General features: G+C 40.1%; 1 protein-coding gene across 1 annotated transcript in view; it reads left to right on the top strand.

Moving 5' to 3' along the window:
* Positions 1-24015, top strand: part of pcdh17 (protocadherin 17) — a 53034-nt gene that overhangs the window by 17991 nt on the left and 11028 nt on the right. The window contains exons 3-4 of the mRNA XM_035652607.1: positions 2897-2955; positions 3413-3585. Coding sequence (XP_035508500.1) covers positions 2897-2955; positions 3413-3585 — 232 coding nt within the window. The remainder of the gene's footprint in view (positions 1-2896; positions 2956-3412; positions 3586-24015) is intronic.

The raw sequence follows: 24015 nt of genomic DNA, 5'->3' as shown, positions 1-24015 counted from the left end.
ACACACACACACACACAAGTATAGCCCCATAGAAATGAACACAGCCCCAAAATGCACCAACAAGGCCTGAGAGTAGAATAGCACTCCAATATGCTCGTCCCATTTGTCTCAATCGGCCTGCTGTCTGCTCGGTCAGTCTTAGGGTCTCAATGGGAATACAGAATAGAGTGCAGCTTTTTACACTTACTCAGCCTCACTGTACTCAGTATCTCTCTGACCTTTGTGGCCTTGCTGCATGGACTAGATACAACACATCATTCAGTACAATTCAGCAACATGCTTTTGCAATTCTCATCCACGCTACCAACAAAACTAACCTCTGCTGATATCTACACAAAGTGCACTGACCCAGAGTTGTTGGATTCATTGTCTATCGAATAGGTTCATTGCTTCTTTGAACCTTTAAGATCAAAGACTCATATTTTAGGTCAATAAGCAAGTCAAAATTTGAGACCTTTAAGGCTGAATATACAGCTGCCACAGTTTGGGTCAGTTCAATTTACAGTTGGTCAGTTTGGTTCAGCTCAAGTTAGTCAGTTCACTTTAGTTAAATTCAGTTCGGTTCATTTCAAGAAGTCCCACAATGGGAAATTAAAAGGCAAGAAGTGCAGGCAAGCAACATGAAATACTCAGTGATACTTGCGATGCTAAATGAATTTATGTACTGTATAATACAGTGCATAATAATGATAATGAAATGAATGGACATCTAGCCAGTATGTATCATTCCTCCTCAAATTATCCTGTATTCATTGTGGGCTCTGACTGGCTAAGTACAAAGCAGCCCATACTGGCTGTTATCGATCCATTAATTGGAAAGTGGCCCATTGTAGTTAAAGGGCTGGGCAGTATGGACAGACAGGAAGAGATGGAAGCTTAAGATCAGCCTGGACTCTAATTGGCAGGAAAGAGGTTTCTATGAAGTGGTGTAATGTGCTTTTTATTGGCTTGTGGGGGGGTGGGGGGTGGAGGAGGGATGTAGAGCGCATGCTACTTTAAGTGAAAAGAAAAAACTACAATCATGAATACCATCACATGACCATGACTGACCATAGGAGACCATAGTGTATTTCCATTTAATATTTATTTTTTATACTAAAGTACAGTGCACCTAAATAATACTGTAGAACCATATTCTGCATTCAAGGATGTAATTTGTTCTACATGCACAGGTGCAGAAAGTCAATGAAACCCTTTAACAATCAAGGAAAACCTTTTTCTGTTAATGTCCTTTCATCATAATCAAATTCAATGCCAGCAGAGCTGAGTTGATTGAAAAGTATATCCAAGGACGGGTCCCTGGTCATAAAAGTACAGAAGGGGCACATCAATATAAAGACTTCCATCTCCCATTTTTTTAAAACTCAGGCTTTTATCATTTCAATGCCAAACTATTTCAAACCTTCATTCTTCTCTTAGTCCGTGGTCAGATTCCAGCCTTTGATATATTCTGTAGGTGTTTTCTTTTAATCTTGGCGAAGGCTGAGATGGAATAGAGTGTTTAGGTAGAGATAAAGGTTTTGGCAAAAGCATGGAAGGTCAAAGTACTGAGGTGGCCTGTCTGACCTTCACACACCCTTTTTTCATACTGAGCCACCGCAGAGCACGGATGACATTGAAATACTCTATCGACTGTGAGTCAAGCTGTGCATGTGAAAAAGCCTGGCGCAAGGAGACATTACTCACTAAACATGACATTTCACTGCCATCAATTCAAGACACAGAGTTGTGGACTACATAGCATAATTATTTGTGTTACTGTGATAAATACCAGTACAACAGTATGAAAGCTATATCTCTTGAAGGCATTTGTTTCACCCCTCCTACCTCTTCCCAACAGGGACATTGAGATATTCCTCTAATAATTTTAACAAAATATAAACACATTAGTTTTTGTCTTACTGTGTTCTTCGTGGGTTACAGTGAAGTATATACATCTGATTGCTTTTACGTTAGTTATTATAGGTAACTTATGTAAATGCCAGAAATAAACTGGGATCTTTGTGACCTTTTATCTCGATCGATGTGATTAAAAACCCTCATATACCATACTTTGATATAATTAACAAGAGAAAGAGACAGGCTGGGGCAGAGTACTTTTCAGTGCCAATGTGATTGATCCACTCTGTAATGCACTGCTTCATACAGAGCTGAGTGTTTGTGCAGTTTATGCAGTATAGGGTTTGTACCAATATTCCATTATACAACTGTATTTTGTCATACATGCCATGCTGTTTCTTTGTGTGACTTTATATCTTAGACTTTATTGTGATAGTGTGTCTTAGTGTATACTTTGTGTGCACAAGCGTGTATGTGTGCTTTTTCTATTGATCCACATCGCATGAAGCCCCCTGTGTATGTGATTCAGGTTGCCCCATATCAAATAAACAGATGATGGTTCAACACATACAAGCCCCAGTTCCTCACAAAACATTTATGGAAAGAGAAAAAAAGTGTTGAGGCTCAGAGAATGAACAGTTTGTAACCGAAATGTTGTAACAGGAAGAAATAACAAATTCCATTTTAATTTCTGTACACGAGTGCTGTAATTTGGTTAGTTGATGTTTAGCTGACACTTCAACACAGTTACTGCAAAGTTTTCTATGCTCATCAAGACCATTGTCCTAGCAGTTATTGATTATACTATGCCTGCCCGATTTGATGTTCAGCTCTGCGGTTTACTCTCAAATGGCTAATTAGCCTGCTTTATGTGGTTAATGAAATGCTCCAACCTAAACGATATAGAGCTCACATCTCCAGCATTTTATTTGCCCTGTTCCCTCCTCTACCTATTCTTTTTCTGCATAATTAATCATATGTCACCAGGAAATCTTGTTTCACAGCAGGACTTTGTAAAGCCCACTACATACTTTTTCTCTCTCTCTCTTCTCCACAGACGGACAATTTTCCCACTGAGCCTAATTATATGGGTAGCAGACAACAGTTTGTTCAAAGGTAAGAGTTGGGATCTATAACCGTCACTACATCTCAGACCATTGTTTTCTTTTCTCCAATAGTCCCAACACAGTACTTTCTCATCAGTAGCTAAACTGACAATAAATTGTACTGAGTCATAGCAGGGAGAGGAAGTGCATGTACATTTAATTAGGCTTAAAAGTAGTCACTAATAGTATTCTCTATAATACATAAAATATGATCACACACAAGAGCCTCTTTTTTATCTCTGGGTTTTTTTTAGCAGGCAGTACTGCTGTGGCAGTATTTTAGGAGCATTTTATTACATCTGAAATCCTATTATTATAATTTTTCTGGTTATGTTTAATCATTCAGGGATGCTCATCAATGTTTCATTCTGTCTCTACAGTTCCACTGAGGGTAGAAAAAAATGAAAAGCCTGACAAATTCCCAGACACTGTACTAATGCTCTTTTTGTTTTTGTTTATTTGTCTAGTAGTTCGACATTCAAAGACCCCGAGCGAGCAAGCCTCAGAGACAGTGGTCATGGTGACAGCGACCAGGCTGACAGCGACCAGGACACCAACAAAGGCTCCTGCTGTGATATGTCTGCTAAAGAAGCCCTCAAGTTGAAGGCTACAGGCGTGAAACCACCACCTTTGGAGCAAGGTGAGCCCTCATTGGCAAATTTTACTGCATGAAAAATGAAAGATGCCATGCAAGCCAAACACCAAATGACTATCAATCCGTTTTATGTGCTGCATGCGTTATTTGTATTAACGATTGAGCTCTTGACTTGCCTGAACGCTCCCAATCTGAACTTATACTTGGCTACTTTATTCTCCCCTACTTTGTTCTCTGCACTTTTCTCATTTAACGTGTGTGTGGTGTGTGTATGTGTATGTGTATATTTGAGGGTGTGAGCGAGTGTGCATTCTATACACGTCCTCAGTTTATCAAAGCAGACAAGCCCATTATGTTTTTATAAGCCCAACTACTTCAGCCTCTCCATTTAGTCCCCCTTCCCTGAGCACCCGTCTCTGAAACTTTGATAATGGAACATGGAAAATGACTTAGTGAGCGGCAGGCGATGTAGCTTCGTAGTGTGGTGATTAAATATGAATAATTATTCTAAGCGCTGTGGGTCGGGCAGATTACACATGACATGTGTAGAACAATAACTCCCCAGATATGAGTTGTTTCAGTGCTCCTCACCCCATGCCACCTCACTTGATTAGTGCAGGGTCAGGGGAGGCAGGAAAGCAAAGATTATACATAGGTATTGAGAGATATAATGGGAGAGAAGGTATGGTACATTTCTCACTGCAGCTTGAACCAGTCATGTACTTCGGTGTGGGCCATTACCTGCTTGGCAAAACAGATATTTCCACAGAAATTCACTGAAGTCTTTACACCAACAAGTATGTATCTCACTGACTGGATCCAGACGTACTGTGCTGTATCCTGAACATGGATCCTCTGTAATGGTGCTATTAATCCAGGGAACAGAAGGGCTGTTTTACTCCTCACGGAAGGACAATGACAATTTGTGTAACACTCTGTGCTGCTATATGCAAGTCTGACTAGATAGCATTTTTTTCCTTTTCATTGGTTTTTTGAATGAAAAAAAGCCACACACGTTGGCAAGAGAAATTGGCCAATTAAAAAGCTCCATATGTTTCTCATTTTGAAAATGCTCCCATTTAATTGTCCATGAGGGACTGAAGGAATCACATTTATACACACAGAACACATGACAAAGGGAGCTGTGAAGAGTGTGTTGGGCTATAGTCGAGTAAAAACTGTCCCAATACAACATTGATGGATGTGTGCTGCTACTGCCTGATAGTACCCACCATAGCCTGTCCATCCACCTTTCTGTATGTTGCCTTCGATCAGTATCCTTCTGACGGTCTTGAGAGATTGTCACACCCGTACACAAACAGACCCACACACACAGGCCCGGGTGGTGCTGGAAACTCAGTGAAAGGCTATAACCTGCCTTTGTCTGTTTCTCACTCATCGCTGCCCTCCCATTTACTCTCACCCTCTGCTGTGTTTTCACCCCGCTCCACAACTTTCGTTCCACTTCTCCACCTCTCCTTGTTTGGGGAAATCGATCGATGTGAGATTAGACAGTTAACTGGCTGCAGCTGGCTGTGTTTAGCCAATAACATGTAGGCTTAGCTGAGCTATGGGGGAGGGCAGGGGCAGGAGGCCAAGGTATTGTGCAAGAACAGTGATGATGAGTGAGGGATGGTGAACATCACTCTGGCATGGTTCCAGTGCATCTGCATTAAGTGCTTAAAAGCATCAAATTATGCCTCACTTTGGGTTAATATTTACATGAGAAAACAACATAATAGTGTGATCTTCTGCCTTTCAAAGTATAATGTTATCTGCTTAGAAACTCTGTTTTTATGCTTTTATGTCTCCAGGTGTTTGAGATGAATTGCAAGATGGTCACCTTGTGCCTGGTAACCTTAGGAGTAGTCCCATATGCTAGTTTGTCTTAAGCAGACCCACTCATGTCATTTATTATAGTAATTTTATGGCTTATTAATGAGGTTTTGTTAAAAGTGAACTTAAACTATTAAAGGAAATACAATGTATTGTGCTGCTCTACATTCAGGTATTGAATGTCTGTGAGGTCTGTGGTTTAAATAAAGCTCCTTGCACACACATGAATTGCACACATGGAAGAACACAGGTACGCATGTCTGTTCTCAGTTTTTAAAAAAGGAAAAGGGAGCTTGTCATTGGTCACTGTCCCTGGGGTCGTTTTCCTGCAGGCTTATTTTCTTCACATCTCAGCACTTAGCATCTACTTCATAGGTCTCTCTCTGTCCCCCCTCCTTCCCTCCTTCATCTCATCTTAAGTCCTCTGTTTCTCTCCAAGCATAGCCCTCCCAATTACTCTCTGTAGCTCTCTCTGCTTGCCTGCCAGGACACTGCGGCCTCATTCACTGGCTCAGTATAAACAGAACTACAAGTGCACAAAGCATGTAGTTCAAGTCCCAATCAATCCCCAACCCAGTTTCAGTTCTTAGCCTTTATAGTCTCTAGGTTGTAGCCTTCAGTTTATACACAATTGTGTTTCTCTCTCCTTTTTGTTTCTGATTTTGCCATCGCTTTTGGCCCTTTCTTTCTTTCTTTCTTTCTTTCTTTCTTATTATACTAAATTTCACTATTTATGCTCTCCTCTTGCAACAGGCACTGGTTGAACAAACATACAACTCCCTATTTCCATGTTTGTAATTCATCTTCTTCTCTGATGTTCAGTGCAGTTTTGTTCCAGACAACATAATCTGGACATCTTCGCACCAGGGACCAGTCTCAAATTGATTAATTAGCCCTGCAAAATTGCTAGCAATGTATTAATTAAGCTTAAGTATATCAAATGCATTTTTTGCCAGTTTTAAACAGCGATTAATTGATGCTCCAACGCGTCTGCCGCAGACGCTGATACAGGCTTGTCTGGCTCTGGCAGGGTGGCTGGCAGCACATCGCTCGCCTCTGTGGAGATGACTGCCATAGTCGCTATCACGAACAGACAGGCAGCAGTGGTGTAGGGAGATGTTACCCACTGATAGGGCTGTCCGAGGAAATGGAGAGAAAGGGATGATGGAAGAGGAGGAGGAAGAAGAGCGTGGAGGGACACTGTTTGACAGGGATACTGTTTGACTGTACCAGCTGACCTATCCTAATTAGCTGCGATTGGAGTGTGATAATCAAGCCGTCTCCTGCCTTGTTTTAAAAGGGAGGCATGAGTGGAACAGAGGAGGGGGAGAAGAGGATGTGATACTACAAGGACAGCGTGAATTCAGTGAGGAGAGACGGCATGAGATGTGTTCATATGACAGCGTAGTAAAAGGCGATGAAATTGACTTTTTCCTGTTATTTGTGGCAAGGTGATAGAAGCCCCCACCCCCATCCCTCAGCATATAAAGGCTTAAATAAGGGAAATGTCACACATTGTCAGTTGCTCTCACACATGCAAACTCTTACACATACTTACTACATACACAACCAAATATGAATGTAAATGCACACACAGACATAAATGTATATACAGTACACAAATAAATAATGAAGTTGGAAATCAGATATATTTGACTATTACTCCCCAAACCTTATATTTTTATGATGCATCAAGAAAAACCTAAAGTCTTTGGTTCTATATAAATCGTTCTTATAGCTATTTAAATTAAAAAGTATTTTTTATTTTAATTACTAGTATGCCGTAGGGTTTTTCAGTCATGGTAGAGGCCTCAAGTGTTTCTTAGTTAATCCTTGATTGGGCTTTTTTCTGCAGCCTAAGTTGACATTTTAGCCATTTGGTATCTGACAATATTGTCACACAATATGTGTCGTGTCAAGTCCTGTCCTGGTGACATAACAATATTACAGGATATCTGAAGTATTATATGTCTCTGGTAACAACAATGAGAGCTAATTTATTCCTGTAGACATAAGGCAGATGAATTTCACCACTTTAAATGTATCATTGGTATTTTCAATTAAGTACAGTAGCCAAAACAATAAGCACAATATATATTGCTCTAAACAATTGTATTTAATGGGTTTTTGAGTATGCATTGTGGCATTGTGACTGTTTTAAGCAAGAAGAGGGCATGACTTGACAATTATTCATCTGTTAAACCATGAGAAAATTGGGTCTTTATGTGTTGTTTTTTTGAATAATAAAATGTTTCCTCTACTTCACACTGAGACCAAACAAAGTAAATATTCAGACTTTAATCCATCTTAAATATTTGCCAATCTTCCCTTGTGGCAGTCTTAATCTTAAGACTCTAGCATAACTGTACTTTTACAAAGTGTCCCCACAATATCAGTCTTTCCTTTTTTTTCTTTTTATTCGCAGCAATTAATTTTGAATCACGAGTGAACCTTTGATAAAAAAAAAATGCAATTCCAAGATTAATTGACTGGTCAGAAGTCAGATCAGATGCCCTTTTCACACTTGTAGCCATGGCAACCTCTATCCTTCTCACTCTGGCCTTCAATAAACCTTTATCTGACTGTTGGAAAAGGGCATTCCATTCAACATCATTCATATTTCATGGACAGATAAATGCAGACACGTTTTTCATAGGCTGGGTAGATGCGTATTACAGCTGTAATTTGAATGCTTCTGAAAATGCAGTACGATAAGCACGTTATTATTGAGTTTATTATTGACATGTATGTCATTTTTGTTACAGACAGTGCATTTAGGCCAGTACACTATACATATATATATATATATATATCACAATAATAGTTGCAGTTAATAATGTATGTACATGTAATTTGGAAATATTTATGTTTATAATTCCCTTACATGTGTATAAAATATCAAGTGCTTTTATTATGACTAACCAATTGTACCTTTATAGGAAAAAATATGCCCCGATGTAGCCAAAATAGTGTTAAAAACCATCATCAAAATCAGTGATAGGTGCTGCAATTGAAAACTGTCAATAATGCCTTACCACAGTCTGATGGATAAGTTTATATATTGTTTTATTTTGTAATTTTTATTCAGGTTCCTTTTTCAGGGGTAAGTTATTGTTTACAATGTAAAGTTTCCAGTCCAGGCAGAAATACAGGCACAGACTGAGAGACAGAGAGAACACAGGGACAAAGACACAGTTCAGACAAAACAAAATTGAATCCGAAAAACAAATGAACAAAGCAACAAAAATCTGGCTGCTGAAAGACTGCTTGAAACTTCTGAAACAGTTCCAGCGGACATCAGATCCAAAGTGGAGATGTGATGGAGCTGTGGCACAGCCAGAACGTGACTCAATAATTTCTTGTGGCTCAGAGAAACTACATTTATTCATCAGTTACTGCAGTTATGAGGGTGAAAACTGCTGGTATGGTTCCTATCCTTTCTTATCTGTGATATTCATATACAATATATGTGATATTATAATATTTAATATTCATACCTTTCATACCCTTTGGCCATGGGATCGAGAGGCTTTATTGCAATGCTGCATAAATAACTCCCAGGCTTAGTAAATATATATATCATCACTGACAATAACAAATAAAGCACATCATTTCTCATTGATGTCAAAAATTAATAAAATCAGTACAGCAAGAACTTAGTTTTTCAAAGCTTAAAACACAACCTTTAATTATTCATCCAAATGTCTCACTCGCCAGTGTTGATAGGGCATTGCTAATGTGAGATTCTTCACACGATGTTAAAGCAATTGTTTTGCAGGTTAATGGACGAAACATCTGCTGAGAGAGAGGCTTCATTTGAGAGCATTGTAATTAGTTAGTTTACAAACATTACTCTAAACAGGTAGCATATGGAGGAGTCATGGTTTCATGTAATGCTATCACATCTGTCTGTTTAAACATGATTAATTGAGGCCATCAGAGTGTGTTTACACCCGTTGTTCCAGTGGAGACATACCCGTGCGTCATTCCAGTGAACTCTCCCATAGCAACACGAGCAGGACTTGATGTGTTACAGAGCTCCTCTTACCCTAACAGCTCACTGACTGCATGTTGGCTCTTTTAATTAGTAATGGTTAATTTAGAAATTAAGACAATTTCCAGCTTCTCTAATGGAGTAGTTGTTTAAATATCAAATCTTTAAAGAATATTTCAAAACGTCCATAGCATGGCCTTTGGGAGTAGATTAGAAAACAAGCAAACATCTGAAAGGGAGCAGCCAGATGCTCATGTTTCTTTTTACTGTTTGTGCGAGCCATTGGACAGAGAGGATTTGTCTCTGAGCCTTTCATCTTTTCCTGCTCCTCATCTTCTCAGCTCTACATGGCCTGTCCCTGGCTGCGCTGATAGCCTGATTCATGGCAACATCACCAGCTACTTTCCTGGTGTGGAAAATAAGAACCATCAGCAATCTGGACATCACTCAAAGTCAAATAAGATTTGTGTATGTGTGTGTGTGTGGTGTGTGCTGTGTTTGCTGTGTTCTCACCATTCTTAGAGAATATGGCGCGTATCGCACAGCAGTGAGGCGATTTGCGGCTAAGCTAGTGGAATCCTGTGGAAAGCCTAAAATCTTGTGGGGTGAAGGGAGGGGAAATATCACAGTCTTAGGATTTCTTCTCTCTCATTATGGAAGATTTGAAGGGATTAGTCTATTTTCTTTAGTACATGAAGTTTTATTAAATTCCATTGTTATGATTGTGGTTCATGAAGGGTAATGGGTCAATTCTTGTGTCCTTCCTCTTCGGCGGATGGGTCGTGTGGGTGTGTGTGTGTGTGTGGTGTGGTGGTGTGCTTGTGTGTGTATAATGTTGGGCTGTGCTGGCTGTGGGGTGTGATTTCCACCTCAGCCCGCCTGCATGGCGGCTCACCCCCTGATCCTCATTCAGCCAGTGAAGCCTATCTCAAGCACTGTGGCACCACAGCATTGGAGAGAATTGATGAATATCTCGGACTCTTCCCACTTGGGCTATAAATCACTGACATTATCCCCTCACCCTTGTAGCCACAGCGAATAATTATGGCATGTTTATGGAAGCGATGAGTAAAAATATGTCTTATTTCACTCGAAGTACCATTACAACTTCTCATCATACCATGATTGGACTTCTTATCTTAAAAAAAACATCCGCGTTAGTTCCCACTGAGTGCTTTTCTCCTGCACCTTCCAATGAGAGCTGCTGCCCCTAAAAGCTTACAGCCCAGCCCTCTCTCCTCACACTGCTCTGTAATGAAAACATTACAGGGTATTAATCCAAGTGTGTGCTAACTCATATTAGACACTGAAAAAAACACACAAAGCCATTAAATGCTGTGGAAATGTTATTCAAGGCCCATTAAAAAATGTAGGCACACTGAGTATGAGGATTAGTCCAGAGTCATGGAGATTTAAAGTTAATCACTCTTCAACCATATTGTTAAAGTCTCATTCACTGTCAGGTGCAGTAAATATTATAGATATTATTATTATTATTTTTCTTTTTTAATTATTATTAATTTATTTCTTTTTTGCTTGTTTGTTTTTGTCAGTCTTAATCAGCTCTGTGGAAAACAGATTTGACATTAAACACACCTGTTTATGCTGAACGTTAGATCTAACTTTTCATTGTTCTTGTCAAAAGCCCTACCTGCAGATAAATTTGAATTTGTTTGTTTTAATACCTCATTTGTGTGTAATAGAACTCAGAAAATGAGGCCAGGCAGTTTGATTAGTTTGCATATTTCATGTTGACAGTTTATACATGTACACAGACCTGCTTGCTGTAAACACACTAGTAACCTACATTATCATCCGGAGTGCACATTTGCACACAGTGGAGAGAGAGCAAAACCCTCCTCGCCAAACTTGTTGTACGACACACACACACACGTAAGATATATTCCCTCAGCATCAGAGAAAATCTATGTATTTATCTCCTCCATCATCACGACAGACATGTTTCGGCTCCCAGTTGTTCTTTTTGTAATCACAAGAACAACAACCGTGTAGATGTGGTGTCTGTGCTATAAATGAAATGAATTAACATTGTGTGGCTGAGCCCCATGGCAGTGCAGCCTACATTTTTTCAGGCATTAACCTCTAATTGAAAAGCATAGTTAAATTGGTGATAACAAAACACACGATTAGGATGTTATCATAACTGTTGATGCTGAGATATTTTAGGACAGATAGATTGGAGATGTTTTTGAGCTTACTGGTGGTAACAAGTGTGCCTTTTACTGAAAACAGTAAATAGGGTGAACAGTGAATCACAATCAATGCTGTGCAGCCTTGTGCCTGTGTATGTGTATTGGTAAGGTACACAGACTGACGGAAAAAAATTACTCCTGTGAGACTGATTTGTAAAATGGCTGAGTGGATTTTTTTTACAATATGTTGTTGGTGTACATTTGCTCTGTCCTTGCGTTTGTTCTTTGCTCTATTAAGCAAATCATTGTGAGTTGTGGGCTATAAAATGAACATTATTTTTTCCAATGTTTGTAAGGGTTAAACGAAGGAGCACTCACAATAGAAGTTAGTTTGTTGTCACAGCATCTCTTTAAGAGTATGTGTGACAGAGCAGCAGAAGCTCTGTTCCAGTATCTGCTCTCAGTGGGTGAAACATGTTGTCCAGCACAGCAGTAGGGAGGATACTACGGAGCAGATTATAATGATACAGAACATCGTCACTTCCTGGACCAGAGCCACTCCACGGCCATCTGTCCTCCGTCCATGGACAGCCGGGCATTGGCACATTGGTGTATGTGTGTTTAAGTGTATGTGTGTGTGTGTGTGTGTGTGTGTGTGTGTGTCTTGGATGTAATTCTAGACATTAACCACACTCATTTACATATGCTTTGGTAGCCTCTTTTGCTTCCACCCTATCTTTTTTCAGTCATATAAAATATCATTCTCATCTCATCATGATTTGCATGCCTTGAAAGCTTCATTGGTTTCAAATTTGTTGTTTGTTTAAGCAATTTATCAAGTAAAGAAAACCAAACAGTTACTGCTTATGAGATGCAAAAATTTGAACAAAATGCAAGGAGCTGCTAGCTTTACTCTTCTTCCATTATTTATACATTGAATTGAAATTAGAATAAGTTAGTTGGTTAGTTTATATTTGCCATTGTTTGCAAAGTTGTACACAATTCGTTGATTAATGGTGGAAATAAATTCACTGATACAATATAGTAGTATAATAATAGTTACAGCTTTACTTTCCTTGTATTTCTGTCAGTATTATAGCAGTCAAAGCAGTGCTTTCAGTATTTTTTGTCTGTTGAGTTGGATTTCTTTCAGACCATAAGAAACTAATCTTCCAAGAGTCCATGTCATGAAATTAATTAAACACCACAAAGGCTACAAAAATTGATATGTAACAGTTAAGGGTTTAGTTTTGGGGTTTGTGGGTTGAAATGAAGATTAAAGCTCTGTGAATTGTACTTATATAGCCTACTGCATTTTTACGTGTCCTGTTTTCAGTAATATGCTGTAAAGTCGAACTGGTATTTTACATGGAATGACACAACAAGTATTATCTATGCCTTCACAGGCTGGGTACACTTTTTATTGGGCTGAGGATTATGTCATGCTTTAACCTAACTTTACATCTAAAAACATTATACCTTATTATAGAGACAGACAGAGAGACACAACTTAAGTATACATAAGTGATGTATTACATATGGCAAATTTGCACCTGTAGCCTCTTCTCACAATTAGAGGATTTACTTTTCTTTTCTGAAGTCTCGGGTGGCACAGATGTTTTTTTCACACAAATCTTTCTCTGATTTAAACAGAAACGTTTCTCTTGCAATTCCACTGCATGCTAAATTAATTGTTGTCTCATGTGCATGTGTTATCTGTCCATTTTACTGCCATTTTCAATACCAGAACAGTTACTTTGAATAAGCAAACTGGTTGGCACACCTTTCGTATTCTGTGTGGGTGCGTGCCCTTCTCTATCCACAAAAGAGGTGTCTGTAAGCATGCAGTTATATTAACATGTTTTTGTATGGATTTGGTGGGACAGACTGCTGAGGTTTAAATCACACAGTGCAATGGTTTGACTTATATTATGCCCAGTAATGCTGTATTGGCTGCAGCAACATTATTAATTGCAAAAACACAAAGTGACAGATTGATGGTTGATCAATTCTATGCAGGCAGTTACAACCTTCGGAAATTGTTCAGCTATGTGAAAATAAAGGCCTGGTAAAAATGTCCCTAGACAGTGAATTCAGCACAACTTCCACTGAATCAGTAAGATACAAGTGAAGGTCCCCTTTGTCCAGGCTGTTTCCTAGGCTGATGTGAGTGAATATTTGTGGTGCCCTGGGGCATTGTTTCCCCATGTTACACTGCATCAAGAACCAGAGAGACAAATGGGCCTGGCCTGTCTAAGGCATCAGGACTTCTTCTCTTCTCAACCATAACTAGTAATGTCCTTTCATCCACTGCCTGCAGTGTTATAGATAATGGAGTAGTTGAAGAAGAGGAAACGCTAAAACAAAGAGAGAGGATGTGGTTTATGCGATGACAGTGGATAGGATGATCAGAGATGTCAGAAAATGGAAAATGGGATATATGACAGGGTATGTGGAGCCACAGTAGCAGGGCTCAAACATATTAAATAAATACAAACTCAAATAGATGCACTGAATTACTGAAAAAACTTAATAAACAGGGCTGCAATGAAGGAAGGAAGAAACATTTAATAACCAGTGGCAACCCGTTGATAAGTGATCAGATGATGAGAAGAAAGAGCTCATGGATGGGTGGATGGATGGATGGATGGATGGAGGGATGAAGAGGTGCGGGACAGCAGGCAGGCTCCATGGGAGATTGGCTTAAGTAGCATGGTGCCTGGCTTCTTGCTGTTACTGAGCTACTGGTTCAAATTCAAAAGAAAAACCTGTCAACGTAAATGCATACCCTTCTAAGACGCGCCTGAACCCAGTCACATGTGCACACACTCAGGGACATACTTGCACACACGGCAGAGGCATAAAAAGACTGTCATTAGGCTGACCTCGACAGCTGTTATAATTATGCATTAAAGCATTTGCACCAATATAGCTTTGTGGAATCTGTGTGACAATACCAGCAAGCTATACGAATTTCAACAAATTTCTTTGTTACATGTGTGGCACTGTACTATAGCTTCCTTAAACTGACTGAGATTGAGAGAGAGAATGTGTGTGTGCACGTGTGTGTCTTGGTGAGAATGTGCGGATGGCGACTGGGAGTGTTTTTCTCCGATAACCTCAGTTTGTTACTTTTTGATCCTGCTAAATTAAGATAAGGGGCTTGGTTAATTAAACTGTCACATGGCAATACCTTGAGGAATTGCGAGGCCAACACAGCTTTAATTGGGTGGCTGCTATTGTCCCTGCGCTGCCTCCCCTCCCCAGGAAGCAGCCCCACAGAGGGGAAAAACACCCTCATGGCTACTGGCAAAGGATGGAAGAGTTGAAGGAAATGACGAGCTTAAACATTTAAATGTAGAGACGTGGGGCACAGAAAATGATGTGCCCCTCTCAACCTAAAAGGAATTCAAGCCACATTATACACCTAACATGTGATGCCTACAATGGCTGAATGACAGGGTGAGAACCGGGTTAGACTTAACACGAGGAGTTTTAATTGCTACTTCAGTATGCACGAATGAAAGTTGTGTAATTTTCTGTACATTGCAGTAATCTCTGCGGTGCATTAGTTGCAAATCTCCAAAGCCCCACGGACAATGTCAGCAAGCTTAAGATGCATCTGTAATTACCAGCAGCCAATTAACAGCTGACCTCACCATCCCACCTCAAACCACAACAAAGATCTATTATGGAGATTTAGAAGGCCGTGTAAACAACTAAGTGTGATGGATCTTCATACAGTGCTTATGCTTGTTTGCATCTCCGCTTTTGGTTTACACACACTTCATTGAAATTCAGACCACGGTGAGGTAGACAGGATGTGTTGCAGATGTGTAAATGTGTAGATTTTTTTGTATCAGGTTTGAAAGAGAGCACCACTCAGTTCATCAACCTATACATGTCACCCCCACTAGTTAGGACTAGATTCACTCAGTTTGCATTGTTGGAATTAGTTGTAGCAAGTTAGAAATATTAATTAAAATGTAGCAATACATTATCTTAGCTGAATTGTATTACATTTTAGGTGAAATGCAGCCACCAGTGCACATATATGACACCACACAATGAATAATGTTAATTTAAATGTCTGCAGCTGTATCTGACATAGTTTTAGAGAATAAGCATCACTGTAATTATTATGGGACCAAAGGTGGTTGCTGCTGAAGGAAGTATCCTCAATACCTTAATGCCCATTGTGTGATGATGTTTTGAAAATAGTTGTCCATCTGTCCCTGAAGGTGATCAAAATCCTGCCTTGATTAACAAGTGGGAAATCTGGGTGATGGTCCCCCTGTGCTGCCTCTCATCCCCTCCCAAGTGGGGATCAAAGAGGATGAAGTTTTGAGCCTAGGGATAATCTAGTTCCCTAGATTGTGATAATGCTGCTCAGGGTGATCATGTGGATGAGAGCGGGTTTGGGTGTGCACGTGGCCGTGGGTTCCTGCTTGCATGTACTTGTGTGCAGCGTGGTGGTCCTTCAAAAAGAGAGGAGGCAGACAATAGCTGAGCGAGTCAGTGAATTAGTACACATAGACTGATGGAAAATACACACTCTTGCTGTTACAGTATCCAGGCAACCACATCAGAATTCAAGACAAATCAAACAACAGGTGATTGCCACTATCTTCCTTTTTTGAGCTTTGAACTGCTAATTTATGACCACTTCTACTCAAAGACGAATTAATAGACAATTTCAAGTGACAGTAAAATTATACAAATCCTACTGTATACATAAGCTTATTTCACACACAGTTGCAGTTTAAAATATAATCAAAACATTTAAATGTAGAGAATCTCTCGCAAATAACTGTGACTTAGTTTTGTTTGTGTTCTTTGTGAACTTTTCTTCTCTTTGCGACTCACAAACAGTTTGTGAAATGACAGTGAGCTTAAGCTTTGCTGAATCTCATTTTAGTTTTAAGTTCCCTGTTGTTCCGCATCGTCTCTTCCCACCCTGATCCGTGTCTGGTGTTGGTGTCCAGCTGTTACATCAGCACGACAAGTGGTTCAGGAAACTCCCTCATTGTTCACTGACCAATCGCAAACACACCAGAATGCTGTCAACGAGCATTTTCCACCCAGTGGTTTGCATTTGCCTGCACCTGTGGTTTTAGCCCAGAGGGCAGGGGATGCAGGAGGGGGGTGGCAAAATGGGGAGAGGCTGAGCATTGGGGTGGAAAGGCAGCCAGGGTTGGGATTAGGCTGTCTTTCTGTCTGTTGAGATTAAACGAAATAGATTCATTGCAGAGTTTCCCCCCCATTTCGTTGTGTTTTCCTCAAAATGCATCAGAGGACAGCTGAGGCTTACCATATGAATTTGCATTTCCGTAATTTGCATGAACTCATTGGAGCTTGGAGGCATCTTACAGTTGTGTGCACGTAGGCATGCATGCGAGTGTGTGTCTGGGCATGTGCTTCGTAATTTGACAAGCAAAATAAAGAACTTGTCCAAACAATCCAATAGACATGACTGGAAAGAGTCTGCACTGCATTCATGGAAATCTTGCTCTGCTCTCTCTGCCACTTGGACAGTTGAAGCATTTGTTTTCCAAAATGTACTAGAATGTTGAGAAATTACACTAACTGCCTTTAGTGACTTACAGCATGTTGTAACACAGTATCATCCTGCAGTAGAGTCTACTGTGGAGAGCTAGTAGAATAGATATACTCTGCACTGCAGTGCTTTGCTAGCCTGGGTTGTGAATCTTATCAGGCGGAGTTGTGGTAGTGGATTTTGTGTGTGTTTGTGAGTGTGTGTGTGAGTGCCTGCGTGTGTGTGTCCAGGCCCCTCTGGAGTCCATTAATCCCAAATCTAACAGACTTACTGCAGAGGCAGCCTTTGATGTGTGCTGAATCCCTCTCTGGAATATTGGATGCAGCTTCCATAATATTCACTTCCTATTCTCTCATCAGGAATACATTGTTTTGTTTTCACCCCCCTCCCCCCCGTGATGCCAGGATTGTCCAGAAGGACAGGTGGCTGCCGTGTTATGAGTTTGTTTACAATTCAGGTGTGTTTTCACCAGTTCTCTGATCTGTAATTTTACATCTCTGAGCTCTTTTAATCCCATTCTTATCTTGTGTAAGCCTTCTAATCTTTGACCCTAATCTTAAACCACCACACAGAATGGGGCAGCATGGACTGAGAGGAGTTGTTTTTCTCACCTTCAAATTCAATGCATACATTTGTCAGCTAGAGCTGGGGTCCTCTAGCCTTTGGGTTTTCTTTCTCACGAGCCAAGTCTGCGAGGTACTTATTGCTATATATTTCTTTTTATTTGTGTTTTATTGCAGTGGCCTGGACTTGAACCCAGTCTGTTTTAAAGCCTCATAGTCATAACCCACCAGTCTCCGAAATGAAACATATGGAGAGGCAAAGAAAGTGTAAATTAGATAGTGAGATGGAAAACACATTTCTATTTGAAATGATTATCCCCCCTGACGGGTAGACTAATAGACCGTTATTGCATTTCCGTCAGTTTCTTTTAATCTAATCATACTTTATAAACAGACGAGTGATAGTGTTAGTGTGTGCGAATGTTTATCCACACAGAGACTTAAGCAACCAGTGTCTAGACTGGCAAACACCAATTTGGCTGGGGCTCGGAGGAACATCAATGCTAAAGCAATGTTGCTGAAACACTAGGCATGTTCCTCAGTCTTGCATAGAGAGGAGATTGTAGTGACAGACAGACGGCGATAGGAGGAGGAGGAGGTGGTGCAGCAGAAATAGAGAAGAGGTTGGCAGAGCTCACTGTGGCTAATACATCCAAAGTGTGTCAGTTAGCTCTCTAAATGTGTTAGGCCCCGGGGCTGAGAAAGCCAACACCATCGACTCAACCTACCTCTCTCCACCTTTCCACTTAGCCTCTGTTCAACACCCGCCAATATCCTTAGGGGGGCTACACTGCTGTTCATTGGCACAATTGATCAAATGCCTACATGCTAAAGTGTACAGTTTTCCTATTGCACATATTAGTCTCATGAGCACATGTGCTGGAGGATGAATTTAGAGTGGGGTACTGCTGCGTGGCATAGCAAGTAGCTTTACAGGTGGTGTGTCTTCACACTACTCTCCCTCTGTTGGCAAATGTATCACACACTTTAGCAGGAAGTCAGCCTGAGGGTGATCCCATTTCATTACAGAAGGTAATGATACTAGTATTTGAGAGATCGATACTTCACACGGTATTGGTGTCAGGTATGGTATGAAGAAAAAGTAGGGAAGTGAACTTTACTACATTTTCATAATTGATGGTGTGCATTACTAATTTAGCCAAAACTTGTTTCAGCATTCATATTCATTTAATTTGCCAAATTACATGTAAATAGTGCATGTGATTCCATGTGATTTAGTGTACTCTAAGGAACTGGTAATAACACACAAATACTATCCACATGTAAATGTTTGACTGTATGTGATTTAGTAAGTAAAACTGGATGAAAGTGTCATCCCCTCTGTCTCTACCCACCTTTCCTGTCTATCTTCGGCTGTCCCTATCTAATAAAGGCATGAAAAGGCCAAAAAAATAACTGAAAAAAAAAAAAAAAGTGGAAGAAAAATAAAAATATTTACACGGACTAGTAAACAGGCTTGGTCTGTCAGATTAGGCTGTTTGAAAACATCTGACTGGTGTCATATCGGGTAAGTGCTTAAAGTATTTTTACACAGCTGTAAATGCTGTTAGTTTTGCTGAATTAATGTAAGAGAAGTGCACAACAGATCTTCACGAGTGTCACAGCTGCTCTCCTAAGAAATACTAGAGGTTCTGGTGGCGACATCACCATCTGTAAAATTGAATCTGAAAAAAATAACATTGCAAATAATGAGCACATCTGGCTTTTCATGCAACCATAGTTTGGTTTTCTACTGCAGTATGTAACTCCCAAACTTGGATTAAGAATTTTGTTGTTTGTAATTGTGTCAGAAACATGATTTCTAATATTTTCTATTACTTTTTTTATATGTCTGAAAAATTTTTTGGAACCCCAAGTCAGTACCAGTCAAGACCAATTCACGGTTTTGGCACCTTCTTGGATTGCATTAGGCTCTGAGTGTCAAGTCTCTCAACATGTTTCCTCTACCTACCCTGTCTGTATTGAGTTTTACTTATTTTAGCCACTAGGAGGAAGGTATTGCTAGTGGCAGCTGTCAGATAAGCATAAGTGTTACAACATTTTCCTTTTCCTCTTTTTAGCATGATTTTGTTTTTTGTCTCAAAGCTAAGCTTCATTCTTAATACAAAACTCAATACAAGAAATGATCAAGGTCATTTGAAATACAGGACCCTAATGCAAGAGTAAGGACAGCACTGTGCTACTGCACACTGTATGTGTTGTATTACAGTGATGGTTCTGTTGAGAGAGGGAATCAGAAGCACTTTCCCTAATCCTACTAAAGCAGTACACATGGGAATGATTACTTGCACAAAGCCATGACACCCTGAGTTGTTCAAATCCCTTTGTTCAAAAGGGAGCGACAAACAGAGAGGCAGACAGAGAGAGAGAGACAATAAAAGAAAGTGATTTAATTCAGCAAATGTGACAGGATTGTATGAAGTCTGGTGGATCTTGTTATTGTATGGATTGTCACTGTGTTTTATCCGTGTTGTTTTAGGGCAGTTATCAGGACAGGGCCACGGAGTCTCATTTTAGGCGCTAAATCCAATCAGTTTCAGAAGAGATCCCTCAAATCTTCAGTGTTGGAAATGGCATCATTAAAGTAGCACGCTTAAAATTTAAAAATGTGTTGGAGTGAAGCACTTCAAAAGACGACCCTCTGTGAATTAGCAACAAAAGGTTTCCCTTCATTCTTCCTTTAATAGGGTGTTTTAAACCTGTTTTCTCCTTGGATAGAAACAGGATTTCTGTAATGAGCTGGTGAGTCATAGATTCTCTCGGCTTAATTTTTTTTAATTCCCTGCCCCCTCCCTTTTCTCTCTGTCTTTCTTCTTTTCTATATCTCTCTCTTTCTCATTTTATTTCTCGCACTCACTATTTCCCTAAATGGGCCAAGGCTACTTTCCTTACTGTCTGCTGGGGAAAGGAAGTAGATTAAGGCTATTAACAGGCAAAAGGATGCTGATCAGCCTCTCTGGTCTCATGTCTGGTCCGCACTGTGCACTCTCTCCTAAGACTCTTCTGTTACAGTAGGCACCCTTCAAACATGGCGTGTTTGTTTGGCGTGTGTGTGGTGGAGGAAGTGTTGTTTGATTGAAACAGCCCATTTGATTCCCCCAAATACAATCTAAGGGTATCACGCAGCGACCAAAGCAGAAAAAAAGAGCAAGCTCTTGTTCACATCTGCAAACAGTAAGTAGTAGTGAGCAGAAAGAAAATATGGTGCAGGCATGCTGTGTCTGTTTGTATTGCTTATGAGTGAACATGCCGCAATGCACACACAATATAGACAAGACACACACGAGCACGCTATTTAGATGACAAACTGCCATAAACCCAGGCTAAAGAGGGAAGAAATAAACAAAAGAGAGGAGAAAAAGCAAGGCGGTCCAGAAGCATCCCCTGTCACGGTGCAATCCCCCATGTCCTAATTACACAGGCTTAGAGGAAACGGAGGATTAGCCACAGATTCACCACGCTTCTCGCCTCATCTTCTAATAAGTCCCCTTCTTGTCTCCTTGCCACCCTTTGTGCCACCCTTCATGTGTCTCTCCAGGTAAAGGTAGCAAGATACTATTGACCTGTGGCTTTGTGTCTCTCTTTGTTCCTTCTTACTAACATGTCTACCACAGAACACGCCACCTAATCCCATTTGAAAAGGAGGCTGTGCAGTACACTTATTTTGTGAGCTGTTCCTCTCAAATCATGTTCAATATTTGGATATAAGGCAGTTTTTACATAAGTAATACGTGAGGAACACATTCTTATGTTTTTCTATATTATGCATGGACAAGCTGAGAAAAGTAGTTTACATACCTTAACAGACAGTTGTCATGTATGCATAAATTATTGATATTTTTAAAGCCTTTTCATGTAAACTTTTTGATAGGTATAAATAGCTTGATGACAGCAGGAACGATATAAGAGTTGTTCCTCTCAGACATCTATATCTAATAGTTTGCCTGTGGCTTCTCTGCTGCAATCGCTCCACCATTAGAACACTTAATGACTGAGAGAAGAGGAGTGGAAGAGTGAGCTATAGCCAGAGGAAATGTGAATTATACAACAACTTAAGTCACAGGTTGGAAAAAAGGTTCAAGTTTTTTGATTGGCTGAAGCAAGATCTACCTCGACTGATCCTGCAGTATTTATTGGGTGCCTCTGACCACTGTAAAACAGTGAATGCCCCACGCTGCTGTGAGCATGACTAGAGAAACAACGCAAAAATAGTTCATTCTATGTGGTCATTTTCTTCATCTCTGCTCTGAATAGGTTGCTCAAACACAGCAGTGGGAATTTTGTAAAGAGTGTTGTCACACGTCACAGATGTGCTGATAACATTAGTTTGTCTGTTCTCAGCACTTTTTAGCCTTGGATAGGTTCCCATGGCCATTCAGCCATTCACAACTGTTGAAAACCTGTTTATTGCGGTTATTTTTTTTCCAGTCTGTGGTCTGATTGTCAACAGATAACAGAACAGTGAGATACCCCCACCCCCAGCATTTTTTTTTTCACACAGTTGTCTCAAGGCCGACCATCAACTAAGAATTAAAGCTTGCAGAAACCTTTCATAGTTGAGATTATAGCAGGCAGCATGTGGCTTAGCTGTGGATGACAAGTCTAAAGCATGTACTGAAAACACACACAATGCAAAGAAAAGCTATTCATATTTTAATGGGGTATCCTTAAATGAGCTTCATTAAAAAACAATCAATATGCTCTCAAGTTGAAGACACACTGACACTAGCAGAGTCTAAGTGCACAGTCGGCTCTACTCTATTCAGACAAACAGGAAAATACACACACAGGAACACACAGGATGCAGCCTTTTTATAACTAGGTAGGTCACTTGCAAACAAATTTGTATTTATAATGACCAAATCATGCGTTTTTGGGCACTCATTGCTGCTTTGTGTTAAAGGGAAAGTGCTGTTTGAGAACATCAATCTGGCTGTCCAGATGCCCCTCATCTCTACAACCCACAGACCTTTCTCGCCACCCACAGCACGCAGCCCTGCTTGCTCATCATTGATTAGGCTTTGTGTGTTTGTTTTTGTGTGAATATGAGCTTATGCTTCCTCCTCCTCTTGGGTTTTTCATCTCTCTCTCTCTCCCATGCATAAATACTCTCTCCTCAGGGTGTTCTTTGAACAACTTAGCCAGGCATTAGCTGATGGAAGGGGCCTGCAGTTTGTGAGAGAATGCCTGAAGAGAGGACGTGTTTGATCCACAGATATATGTCCTTGATTCAGTCTAGGCATTGCCAGCCATCAGGCACCCCCACCACTGCTGCCAAGCACTTCCTGCTATGCATCGGTATTCTCTTGCCTCCCACTGTGATAAAAGCCGTTACACTGGAGAGAAGTATCCTTCTCATTGTGCTAAGCCACCCACTGCACCAAATAATATAGACCTATTCCCTTGACACACAACCACACTCCAACCAGTGGAAGTTTATATTTATAATTGCACAATAACCAATAATAATGTTGTTACATTTTAGGGTTTTAATTTGGATACCTCTACATTATTTACACTATAAAATTAAGTGCAGGCTCTGATACCAAGGAGAGTTTCACAAGAAAAAAAAGTCATAAGTGTATTCCGAATTACAATTTTAAATCACATCAGAGGCACAATTTACTGTTGCTGATACATTTGAGTGGAGCAGTAGGGCAGTATAAAATGCAGGTCCCACAGCAAAATATGTTGAGTACACCAAAACAGCAGTTTGATGGAAATACTATTGTATTGCAACCACTTGATGTATTGTTGACAAAACAGACTGGCCAACTGTAGAAACCAACCTGTTTTCCCAGCACAGCTCTGTTTTAGAATCATAACAATATCAAATGCAGTAATACACTTGAGTAATGCTCTCGTTTTCACCACAACAATGCTGCTAGGGAGAAAGGAATATAAACTAGATTGGTCTACATCCAAAGTGATGAGAAATATAACATTTTGATTTATTTGGGTCTGTGTCATGATAAAAGATTCATAAGAGAAAAGTTTTAGATTTTTTTTTTTCACAAATTGAAAAAGTGGTTACTGGATCTACCTCAACAGTAAATACCATATTGATTGATAGTTTTTTTAATATAGCCCCAGGACAAATCGGCCCTCCAGTCTGCTTCGTAATTCCTAATTTCTTAGAAAACAAAATGTAAAATATCTGAAGCACACTCTTTTTACCCAGACCCAAAGTTTTAAATTCTCTCTTTTTCTCTCTCTGTTTGCTAGACTGGCGACCTGAGAAGTCCTAAGATATTTACTAAACATTAGGCTCAGTCAGAGTGGAGACTCTCTCATCTGTGCAGTTCAAATATTTTGTCACCCTGATTGGCTGAGAATGCGGGGGGGGGGGGG

Source organism: Morone saxatilis, unplaced genomic scaffold (assembly GCF_004916995.1).
Source record: "Morone saxatilis isolate NCDOM2014 unplaced genomic scaffold, NCSU_SB_2.0 Contig11, whole genome shotgun sequence".
NCBI classification, from domain to species: Eukaryota; Metazoa; Chordata; class Actinopteri; family Moronidae; genus Morone; species Morone saxatilis.
The sequence above is the reverse complement of the archived record's forward strand: the minus strand, read 5'-3'. Positions and strand labels throughout refer to the sequence as shown.